General features: G+C 34.6%; 1 protein-coding gene across 2 annotated transcripts; it reads right to left on the bottom strand.

Annotated features, from left to right (window-relative positions):
• On the bottom strand, nucleotides 5,586–11,362 carry LOC109720417 (probable sodium-coupled neutral amino acid transporter 6). Of its 2 annotated transcripts, none has more exons than XM_020247508.1 (6): nucleotides 11,125–11,362; nucleotides 8,742–9,297; nucleotides 8,157–8,309; nucleotides 7,860–8,063; nucleotides 6,511–6,976; nucleotides 5,586–5,995 (listed from the first exon to the last, which is right to left on the bottom strand). In XM_020247508.1, exons 2-6 carry the CDS (start codon nucleotides 9,181–9,183, stop codon nucleotides 5,863–5,865), a joined length of 1,398 nt encoding a protein of 465 aa, XP_020103097.1. In that variant the 5' UTR covers nucleotides 9,184–9,297; nucleotides 11,125–11,362; the 3' UTR covers nucleotides 5,586–5,862. The 2 variants fall into 2 exon arrangements, with proteins under 2 accessions (XP_020103097.1, XP_020103098.1); XM_020247509.1 differs by lacking the exon at nucleotides 11,125–11,362 and adding an exon at nucleotides 10,476–10,500.

The following is a 12,516-nucleotide window of genomic DNA, read 5'->3' as shown; positions in this document are numbered from 1 at the left end:
AAAGGATTGAACATATAGCCATGTGTAAAAAATAATCACTGTCTGCTTATCATAAAGCTCGCTCAGGGACGATCGACAAATATTTTTACACTTTTGTTGTTGGCGCAAGTAAACCACGGGGCTGCTCTCAATCATCACAATGATAGCCTTGACGAAGTACTTGTCCTGTTGACAAACCGATGTAATTTTAACAAATATTCTTCAATATTAGTAAAATTTTAAGATTTCGCTACCTTATAATCCTATATCATATGGTCAAAACCAAGCCATCGGGGATAAATGCTGAAATCACAAACGATAAAACAATCGCTCAAGTTCTTCAGTTTGGTGGTTTTAGTTTGGTGGTTTTCTCATAGATCGATCCGTAAAAACATTCAAACGATCTACACTTTACCTTTTGATATATTAAGCCTTCAACATCCTCTCCTTCGAGAGCGTAATGATATTTAAAGTGATAGTAAGATATTCAAAACAGACACAATGCATTAATAATATAGAATAATTACTATTTTAAAAAATTATTTCTTTCAAGAATAAGAAGACAAGTAAAAAAAATATTAATTTGTACACAAGTCTCTCATATGAAACATATGAGAAGACTCGAAATTTTTCCGTACACCTCCTTCGAACCAGAAGTGTAAAGCACCAATAACAAACGTCAATAAGTTTTCCATGATATAAAACCTAAATATCATGCGAACTGAAAAATAAAAGTTACATGATTAATTCCAATGAAAGGATTAAAAAACATAAAAAATTTAAAAAATTAAATACAAAATACAAAATTCATGTAACAAAATACAAAATGCATTTACCAGTTTATTTCTCTTTCATCTAACAAAATACAAAATGCATTTTATTTCTCTTTCAAATAAAAATTTTGTTTTCAGACAATACAAAATATAAAATTCATCTACCAAAATATAAAAATGATTACTAGAAATAAAAATGTAAATTTCAAAAATAGAAAAGAAATATGAATCACTCCCTCAAGTAATGTCTCTTGTGACGAATGGTCGTAAGAAACGACTGGAAACCTTCGACTGATTCAAATAAGCAAATCAACAATGCCACCAAAAAATTACCGTACAATTTGTGAATTATAAGTATCTGTAAGCATATAATCACTAATATCTATCTCCCGATCATATCAAACGAAAAGAAAAACAATCTAAGAGAGGTCGGGAGGTGTGATAAGAAATGCGATAAGAAAAGTGAAAAGGGTTCCCCTCAGAGTATAAAAGTATGGAGGACATATAAAAAGTGGGGGCGATTTCTAAACCTTTTTGTACGGAGGACATATAAGAAGTGGGGGCAATTTCTAAGCCCTAGATTGAGGTGATTTCGCTCCCGGACCGGAAAACTAAAACAGGAATGAACTGGAGACAAAGAATTAATTATATGAACCGAACCAGAACCCTTCCATGGCTCCACCTCATGTCTATCCGAGCGATCTTTCTCTAATCACAGGATATTTTATCCTGTTCCCTCTTAATCACATAATATTATTAATTAACAGAATTAATAAATTATGAAATATTTCTCTAATAATGACCAGGAAAACTAAAATACGGATGACAAAGAATTTAATATATGAACTGAACCGGAACCCCTCCACCTTATCTCTATAGTCTATCCCAACAATCTTCCTCCTGTTCTCTCTTAATCACATACCACTATTAATAGAATAAATTACGAAATATTTCTACAATAACAATAAAACAGATTATAAAATTATTTTACATGTTAATTTACAAGATTATAAACTTTAATTATTTTATAAAGTTTAATGGCCTTAATAATTTACATGTTAATTTTTAATATCTATATTTAAGTTGTATGAAATGAAAATAATTCGAAATAATGCACATAAGTCAAAGCCTAGATGGATACAACTACTGCATCAATTATGNATAAGTCAAAGCCTAGATGGATACAACTACTGCATCAATTATGAAATCAAACTATCTGCAAAATTAATCCGAATAATATAGATAAATCAAATCCTAAATAGATATATAGTAAATATTCGAATTTTAAAAACAAAGAAAAGAAAAATTATAGTTAGGGTTTTCTATTTCCAATGCTTACCCCTCGATTCTTACATGATCGTTTCCAGTTAGCTTCATCTATCGAAAAAATTGTTAGATTAGCTTGTTCTTCCAAAAGTCCAAACCCTAGAAGTGGGTCCTACCAATTTACAATGTAGCTTAGGGATGTCAATAGGTATGGATACCCGAAATTTTATCCGAACCCGTACCGAATGAAACGGATATATCCGATGGATATGGATATGGATTCGGATATGAATATCAAAAATAGAAACCCGACGGATATGGATTCGGATATGGATTTTGACTGTACCCAATCCGAACCCGAACACGACCCGAATCTGACACGAACCCGAATTTATTTTGTTATATATATATATATATATATATGAGCAGGACTGCTGTGCTCTCAGGAGCACGGAGGCCTCCGTGCTCCTGAGCCGTTTTCGATGATATAGCGGACGTATTATCGAATTGCAGACGGATAGGGAGTTCGGTATGACTAGATACTAGCGACATTTGAAGTTCATTAAAATTATTTGGACTTTTTCGCGCTATCATCTATACACTAGCTCGATCTCGAAGGATTCACAAATCTACTAATTTTTAATGGTTGAATATCTGGCCGTTTTCCAAGTTTAAACGTGTAGAAGTATTCAATCATGATGAAATTTTTGCCATCAGACTTTTTATACTAGCTACGATACATATTTCTGATCAGAAATTTGAGTGATTTCGGCTTTTTATAGGATTTTTATTTCAGCCGCGTTAAACAATTATTGATCTTTGAAGTCCCTTTCGATTGCTAGCTAAATGAAGTCGGAAGAATCGCCAAAAAATATTTTACGAAAACTTTAAATTACGCTAGCTCAAGTCTTCGAGACGATCGTCGATTCGAAACTCAATCATACAAAAACGGCTCACGAGGCACTAGAGGCCTCCGTGGCTCCTGAGAGACAGCAGACCGCGCCTGGGCTCTATATATATGATAGTATATATATTATACTCGAGCTTATTATATATTATTTATTTATATTATTATATTTATTATTGTTGACAGACTGCCCTGCTTTCTAAAAGTACCAAGGTCATGTACTCTGATAAGTTTTCGGCGGCACTTGGGAATAAGAAAGTGGGCAGTTAGACTGAGGGGCCCTTAGGTGGAGTTCGGTGTTGTCTGTGTTAATCTAACGGGATATACAATGATCAAAGGAACGTAAGATTAACGGTAAAAACATTAATACAAGGGCAACCAAGTGGCTTTGATACTCTTAACAAGTACGTACCGGAGTATATATATATATATACTATTTAATAGTTACGTTTGAATTTGTATTTTAAAAATTTAGATTTAATATAATATATTTTGAAATATTGAAAAAAGAAATAATTGTTTCGGGTTCAAATTTTCGGGTTCGGGTTCGGATTTGGGTTTCGGATTTTTGGTCGGGTTCGGGTTTGGATATAGATTTTTAAAATCCGTCGGGTTCGAGTTTGGGTTCGGGTCTCGGGTTTGAAGTCGGGTTCGGGTTCGGGTTTTTTAAAATCCGCACCGAATCCGACCCGTTAACATCTCTAATGTAGCCTAAATTTGTGCTTACCAGTGGGGTTCACATGCCCCTAATTAAGCTTAATCTGCCACGTGGACTTAAGTTTAGAGGATTAATATAAGTTAATAGATTAATAGAAGTTAATAGATATTTGGGACTGGGGCATAAATCTTTGGAGGAAAAGAAATAAGTTTGAAAGAATCTTTATCCCTTAAATGGGATGATAAGTAGAAGCAAAAAATTGCTCTCTCTCCGATTTTCTTAGCGGGAGGCAGGAAGTTCCTTTTTTTATCTTGATCGATTCTAATCTGCCAAAAAACTAGTTGTCGCCTCGACCTGCCTTGAATGAACCAGTAAGTACCAGCTTCCATTTCGACCCACTCTGAATGGAGCGATAAGTGGAGGTAAAAAGTATGATAAAAATCAATCTGTTTCGATCTGCCAAGAAAGTGGAGCAGGGGCTAAGGAACTCTTTACGCCCATAGACCTGCCCCCATTGCATTCCTATACGTCCGCACTTCTCTATATAAACTCTCTTACTATTCTCATTGTTTGGCGTCGAAAGACACTCTATCTATCTCTCCGTCGATCCGCATGCTTATAAATTGAACAATTTCTGAATTTTTCATACCGAATTTCTGTAAATTTATTTTAATGTATTCATTCACAAAATTGATTAGATCATTTAATCACAGTCAAATTTATAGTGCTTTGTGTTGTTACATTTTTATTAATTAACTATTAACTATCATACTAACCTATGCAAATGAAGTTACCATTTCAAATGAGTTTACGTTAACACATTTAGTGTTGTAAATTCCTAAACACTTAACCTATGCTTTTTTAGGATTGCAACGTATGTATATGCTCTATTAAATGAAATCTAATCTATGACTTTATATCCTTCGTAACCTATACTTTTTAGAGCCTATATATAGAGAGCTCTTTTTCTCTATTCAAACACAACTCAAAAAACTATAAAGCTATTTCCATTATACTTAAGAGAGAGAGAAGGTCAAAGAAAGGTGTTCTTTTGGTGGAGCTTTGGGCTCATCTACTTGTGCAGAGTTGGTGAAACCACACGACGAGGGTCGAGCCGTTGTATCCTGGAGGGGACAAGTCGGTGCTCTGCTGCATCGGTTCAAAGGCTTTGCCAACCGCAGAGGGCTTGAATCTCCTTAAAGAGAGCGAGATATCCGTGCCTCGGCTTGATCGACTCGTTGATATTTTTTAAATTATTTTGTAGCTAACCTCTATTTTTTGAATATTTACACCAACACTTTGAGTATTAAGTAAAACACAGAGAACAAAATAGCCTCTCTTTTTTTGGGTAAACTTCAAATACCCCCTTGTGGTTTCATACGTTCTCACTTTAGTACCATGTGGTTTAAAGTGTATCAAATTAGCCCCTGTGGTTTCGTACTTTCTCACTTTAGTACCCTATGGTTTGGAGTGTCTCAATTTAGTACCATGTAGTTTCATTTTTCTCTTTTTATTATCTATTTCATTAATTTTTTTCGTTAAATCAGTGATTAAGTTAAAATTAAAATGTACTAAAAGTGAATATTCGACAAATCTAGATAAAATATCTGAAGTTTTTTTATATATAATTTAACGAAATATTAACGGAGAAAAAAAAAATTAGTGACGAAGTTAAAACTAGAGAGTACTAAAGTAAATATTCGATAAATCTAGATAGGATATATGATGTTTTTGGTATATAATTTAACAAAATATTGACAGAGGAGCCGACGAAAAGACAAAAATGAAACCACAGGGTACTAAATTGATGCACTTTAAACCACAGGGTACTAAAGTGAGAAAGTGCGAAACCATATGGTACTAAATTGATACATTTTAAACCACAAGGTACTAAAATAAAAGAATGCGAAACCACATGAGTGGTATTTGAAGTTTTCCCCTTTGTTTTTCCTCTTTTTTTTTTTTTTTATCATCTCTCATTTAACATACAAATACAAAGATGAGCACGAACCAAAACCATCTTAAATAAAATTTAGTATTGTGTTACAAATACACTACACATCTCAATTCCATCTTATAACAAGAAGCTTCATATGTATGAATAAATAGCCTCCTTTAATACACATATATGTTACATGATTTCCATTGCAACTCAACCCACACATTGAATTGATTTATTTTCTTTTCTTTTTTTCTTTTCATAATCCACATTCCACAAATGATCAACAAAACAACAAAGCATTTGATGATACTCCTTCGGACTCGATAAAACGCCGCGATCACGCCTCTTGTTTCCGGTGTGCGATGGAGTACGCGTCGCTGTACAAAGCCACGGCGTTCGAAAGCACGGCGAGCACGATCATGAGCACGGAGAGGATCTTATCGCGCTTCGTCGCGACTCCGTAAGGATCCCTGGAACATTTGCAACATTGCATAAACATATGAGAAAAAATTAAGCTACAAACATAGATTGTTTAGTTCTATTTTAACGAATTCGATTTTGATTTGAATAGGCTAAGTTTTCTTCTTTTTTTTAGAAAAAAAATGAAATTAAATGAAAGATCAACTTAACGCGCTCTGATACCACGTAGATCGTTGAAAATAATAAGTACCAAATTAGCTTCTACTATATCGAAATTCAATCTCATAAAACCAGAAGCTAAAATTATCCGACATCCTCGAAAGAACAAAACATGCTAAGTTATATGAAACAGTCGTTGTTCTTCAAAAGATTAAATCGATAGAGAACAATATTTTGATAAAACAAAATTTGGGATAATATCTAATATACCCTTCAAAACTTAGCATGTTTGACGAAAAAGCCCTTACTGTTTTCCCAAAATCCCTTCAAATATCCCCAAGGTTTACTAATGGGAATTCGGATTTAGAAGGGTATTTTAGTAATTTCAAGGTAAATTTGAAATTACCTCAGGGCAATGGAAGCAGGGAAAATGAACCCTATACACACGGCCGCGGTCGCACCGGTAAACTGAAATGCATCCCAGATGCTCGGTATGAAAATAGCGGCCGAATAGATGACGGCGAGGAGCGCGGCAGTGACGCCCGCGAATCGCTTGTTGTCGAGAGACAAATGCCGCGCAGAGGGGAACAGGAGGCCGTCCAAGTTAAGCCGGAGGGCGAAGAACACGATCGGGAAGACGAGCATGATGTGGACGACGTAGCTCAGTCTCACCACGTCGTTCAGGAGCGCGCTGAACGGGATTCCGAGGTTCGAGTCGAAGTTGGCGAGGACGTCGTCCAAGGTGGCGTCGCCGAAGAGGAGGAAGGCGAAGAAGCTCGTCGCAATGTAGACGACGGAGCAAAGCGTCAGCGAGGTTTGCACGATCGGCCGGATCTGCGACCGGTCCTCGAGCTCGTTGTTGATGCTGTGAACTGCACCGAAAAATTACGCAAAATAGTGTCTAAATAAACAGAAGGCTAAAATACAGAAAACCTCTCTAAAACTACCCATTTTTTCACTTTTCTCTCATGACTTTCAAAATTCTATATTTGGCTACTCAAAATTTTAGACATGTTTTTAAGGGGTCACGATGTTAACGGAGAGAACGAAATGACCAAATTACCCTTGTTATACAGGAAAAAAAATAATTTATAAAAAATAGATGGAACAGTAACGGAACCCTGACTAAGGGGGTTCTAAGTGCATAAACTTGACATTTTGAGAGGGTAAAATATTGATTTGTTAAAGTCAAAGGGGGGAAGTGAAAAAGGGATACTTATAAAAGGGTTTTTTGTATTTTAGCCTAAAAAGAAATAATATCTAATAAATATGTCTTTTAAAACTTTAAAAATATCTAATTTACTCTTAGTTGCCCAAAACGCCCTTGTTTATTTTAAAAAATTTACCACTGCCCTCTAGGGTTCACTAACGGGATTGGGATTTTAGAAGGGTATTTTGGAAAATAAAGATAAATTTAAAAATTATGAATAAATATCGATGATTCAACGGAAATTATTAGGTAAAAGATTTTGAGAAAGACCCATGAACATATTTCTTTTCTTGTTTTTTTTTTTTTTATAAATCGATAACCGCTAAACTTTTCTTGTTAGATTTCGAGTTATTAACAAAATTGAAGCCACCAAATTCAGAGAAAAACACTAAAAAAAAAACAAACAGAAGTTGGAGAGTGTTGATAAGAACCAAAAAAGAAGTTTTTGATGCCGTGACACCGATCTCAAAATGCGGGTTCTCGGTACATTTTTGATGATTTTACTATGCCTAAAGTGCGATAATGTATTAAGAAAGAAGATGTACCGTTATAATGGCAGATGTAGGCGGTGACGAGAACGGGGACCGAAGTGAAGAGATTCCACACGGAGGACAAATCGGTGAGCTGGGGAAACAGTCTCGGCATCGACACGGTCCCGCTCAGCAATTTGACAACGGCGATGCCCGCGGTGATGACGACAAATACAACCGCGAGGCCGACCGATAAGGCCGACGTGTATCTCAATGAATCTAGCGAGGAAAAGAGAAAGATAAGATACATAAACAAAAGCTTAAGTTTTGAGGCTCTTTCGATAAGGTAGGATTAGGCCATTTGGACTTTACCGACGCGCTTAAAGCTCGTCAACGGAGCGAGCACAAGGAGAGTTGTGAGTAGAAGAACGAAGGTGCGGCCGTTCCACCAGTGCGCGCCGAACCATCCTTCCAAGATGCCAGGGTGGTGAATGCCGCTCGAGGATGTCCCGGAAAGTACGTCACCTAGACGGGAAGTAGAAAGGAAATTAGATAAGAGATATTACATACGTATTGTTTGAGCAGAGCTGTTTAAAGAAGCACTAAGTTGTTTCGTAAAAATCTTCTCAACAGTCTCTACTTTTGAGATTCAAAAGCTTATTTCACCATTACGTTACAACAACAGCTCTAGACTTTCTGCTTCCCAAAAAAGCTTAGCTTTTAGATGCTTTCGCTTTTTGGGAGCAATTAATTTATACATAATCTCAAATTTTGAATAGCAACTCCAATAAGCTAGGTCTCGATACTAGCTTTTACAATACCAACCATACATAAATTTAGCGACGGTATCATTATGATGATTTCATGTAAATCATTGTAGGCGAAAACGAAACATAACAAATAGTATACGAATCAGGGCGAATAATGAAACTCTTAGTAGAATTTTAGAGAACATACCCATTATAATCATGTACACGATCATCACGCCGATGTTATTCACGACAACCGAGCACTGCAGCACGATCCTCCCGATCTTCCCGAAGGAATCCCCCATTAAAAGCCCGTAAGAAGAGACCTTATCCACATTGCTGAATCTAATCAACATCTCGATCGAAGCCTCGGTTAGGAACGCGACGATGACGATCATCGCGATCCCGGGTATCAAACCGAGCACTTTCATGGTCGCGGGCAGAGCCATGATCCCGGCCCCCACGATCGTCGTCGAGAGATTAAACACCGCTCCAGAGAAGGACGCGGCGTTGAACTCGTGGAACGCTGCCTCATCTTCTTCGTCGTCTTGCTTTCTGGTGGGTAATAATGGAGCCGTCTCGGATCGGATCTCCCTGCATGTCGCAGCGCTTCCCTTCTTTTTGGTTGGGGAAACGTCACCGATCGTCATATCTACTCAAACTTCTTAGTTTGAAATCGTTACGAGCGGTCGGAAGTAGAATCGAACGAATCTGAATCGAATGTCAGAGCTCCCTCCTCTGAAAAATTTCAGGATCACAGGAACCTAAGAAGCAGATTATTCGTCAGACGATAACACATTGGTATAAACTAGAAGCTTCAGAATCGATACTGAGTGTTCAGAAATTAAGAGTCTATGATCGCGAGAGCTCGAAACTACGAAACCGTGAGCCGGGGTTTAATTCTTATGCATCAGAATCAGAACACTGTATCAACCAACTGACCTTTTAGAGGCAAAAACAACTCAAAATTGTGAAAAATGAGAGAAACAAGAGCTAAAAACCAAGATTGTGATGTTGATTATAAAATATATAAATATCGTTATACGATAGCTTAAGTTTTTTGAGATAAACGGTTGTTTCATATAATTTTAAAGAACAAGAATATTAAGTATTTCAAAATCCAAACCTTTTAGGGGCAAAATGAACTCCAAATTGAGAAAATGAGATGGGAAGAGCTAAAAGCTAAGAAACCATGAACTGGGTTTCGACCCAAAATAAGATTCAAACTACTTAAAATGTTGTTGAACAAAAGAATCTGAATCAAATTAAAAAATTTACCTCAAATTTTTCAAAATTTAAACTTTTTATGGGCAAAAAAACAGCTCAAAATTGAGAAAATAAGATGGCAAGAACTAAAAACTAAGAAACCATGAACTGGATTTTGACCCAAAATAAGATTCAAACTACTTAAAAGTTGTTGAACAAAAGAATCTGAGTCAAATTAAGAAGCTCCCTCGAATTTCCAAAATTTAAACTTTTTATGGGAAAAAAAAACTCCAAATTGAGAAAATAAGATGGCAAGAACTAAAAGGTAAGAAAACATGAAGTGGGTTTTGACCCGAAATAAGATTCAAACTTACTTAAAAAGTTGTTGAACAAAAGAATCTGAATCAAATTAAAAAATTTACCTCAAATTTTCGAAATTTAAGCCTTTTAGGGGCCAAAAAAACTCCAAATTGAGAAAATAAGATGGCAAAAACTAAAAACTACGAAACCATGAACTGGGTTTTGGCCCAAAATAAGATTCAAACTTATTTAAAGTTGTTGAACAAAAGATTCTGAATCAAATTAAAAAATTTACCTCAAATTTTTCAAAATTTAAACCTTTTATGGGGGAAAAAAACTCCAAATTGAGAAAATAAGATGGCAGGAACTAAAAATTAAGAAACCATGAACTGGGTTTTGACCCAGAAAAAGATTCAAACTAATACTAAAAAGTTACCTTTTGAATTGAATGAAGCAAACCCAGCTCAAAAAAAACACAAAAATTAACAAATAAACAACTAATCTGAACAAAACCCAAATGAAAAGAAAAAAAGTCAAAAGGGGAAGGGAAAAGAGGGTGGGTTTTCTCCTCCCCTTATTAAAGAAAAAAACAAATGGAACTTACCTAAACTATGATCATTCATTTTAAATCAGCTACTAAATTTTAATTAAAATTTTTAAAATTTTGATTGTACTATTAAATTTTTTAATTTTTTTAAATTTGAGTAAGTCGACGGTACTATAACTTTAAAAATTTATGTTAATTATTTATTTTAATAATTTATAGTGGCCGAAATTGTAATGAAATATATTAACTAACTAAACCTTTAAATATTCATAACACACTCAAATTTCAAAATCAAAGTACGACGGACCGATTAAAATCAACCAAATTGAGTCAAATTAGTTAAAAAATTAAATAATTAAATTAAAATTTTAAAAAATTAGAAAGCTGATTCAAAATTGTTCATCAAATTCTTCACTTTTTTTGCCAACTTAAAAATATCCAAAATCCAATCTAAAGGTAGGCATTAAAAAACTCCAAACTTAAAAAGCGAAAAAGAGAGCAAAAAAAGAGCAGAATAGGAGGAAAGAACATCACTTACCTTGTTGAATTGAATGAAGAAGAGCAAACCCAAAAAGCCCCAAAAAAAGGAGGCCTCTTTTGAAGCACCAACGAAACCAACACAATCAATCAATCAATCAACCAATCAATCTATCAATCCACTTCAACACACAAAAACTAGCAAAACCCAGCAGGGAGAAAGTGGAAAACAAAACCAAGAAAAAAAAAATTGCACACAAAAGTAAAAGAGAAAGCTATGTCCTTGTTCCCTCTCCCCATGTTGGGGTTTTTTTATAGGCCCCAGGCCCCCTCCAAATAGTGGAGGAGAAAAAAGTTGGGCTTAATTTAATTTTAATTGTTATTGCGTGTGGGTCACGTATCTAGACATGTTATTGTCATAATCTTGGCTCCATTTGTGTGCAATTCATGTCGCTTTCCACAAAAAAGGCAATGAAGTTTTCACTCATTTAATGCAATACTTAACAAATTTATATTATCAGTAATTGCATTTAATAACTGAATAAGTATATATCATTGTGTATGACTGATGCTTTTATAAGCCTCACATGGTATACATCATTGTGTATGATTTTGTTAGTTAATTCGTGAATTATTCGTAAATTATTCACGAATTATTAAAAATTCGAATTAAACGGTCATTTTATGAATTTTCTTTTTTAAAAAAATTATTTGTGAATTTTTGGGCTAGTTAATTCGTAAATTATTCGTAAATTGAATAATTTACGAATAATTTACGACTTTGTTAGTTAATTCGTGAATTATTCGTAAATTATTCACGAATTATTAAAAATTCGAATTAAACGGTCACTTTACCAATTTTTTTAAAAAAAAATTATTCGCGAATTTTTGGGCCAGTTGAATAATTCGTAAATTATTCCTGAATTATTGAAAATATAAATAAAAAACTTATAATTTTTATTTTTAAATATAGATTATCTTATATTTTATATCTTATATTTTATATTTTATACCGAATCCGTTTTTTAAGCCGAATTTTTCAACAAATTTAAAAATTAGAAAACGAATTTTATACATATTATATCCGTACCGAATTTTTGCTGAATCCAAATTAACTAATTATGTGTATGGCTGATGCTTTTATAAGCCTCGCATGAACACCAAATAAGCGTATTCAATGTGGATCCATGATCCATTCTATTTTATATATCGAAAAATACTTTCTGTACACCTAAAAAGGAAGGAGTAGTAAAAATTAGAGTGATGTGGCACGGAGGCGCGTCGATTGTTGCCTGATACAGTATAATACTAGAATGCCTTTGTGCCAACACATGGTACGCTTACGTGCCGATAAATATGCATGAGTACCTTCTAGTGTCACCTTTTAGTACAGACTTTTTTTAATTTTTTAATCCCAATATACTATTATAATATTGTTTTGAAAGAATTAGTA

Source organism: Ananas comosus, linkage group 14, assembly GCF_001540865.1.
Source record: "Ananas comosus cultivar F153 linkage group 14, ASM154086v1, whole genome shotgun sequence".
NCBI lineage: Eukaryota > Viridiplantae > Streptophyta > Magnoliopsida > Poales > Bromeliaceae > Ananas > Ananas comosus.
The sequence above is the reverse complement of the archived record's forward strand: the minus strand, read 5'-3'. Positions and strand labels throughout refer to the sequence as shown.

Excerpts from the sequence above, each read along its gene's own strand:
- LOC109720417 (XM_020247508.1), bottom strand. The coding sequence starts at position 9,183 with ATGACGATCGGTGACGTTTCCCCAACCAAAAAGAAGGGAAGCGCTGCG. Across the intron at positions 8,064-8,156 it reads GACGAGCTTTAAGCGCGTCG|ATTCATTGAGATACACGTCG; the intron begins GTAAAGTCCAAA and ends TTTCCTCGCTAG. Across the intron at positions 6,977-7,859 it reads CTACATCTGCCATTATAACG|TTCACAGCATCAACAACGAG; the intron begins GTACATCTTCTT and ends TTTTCGGTGCAG.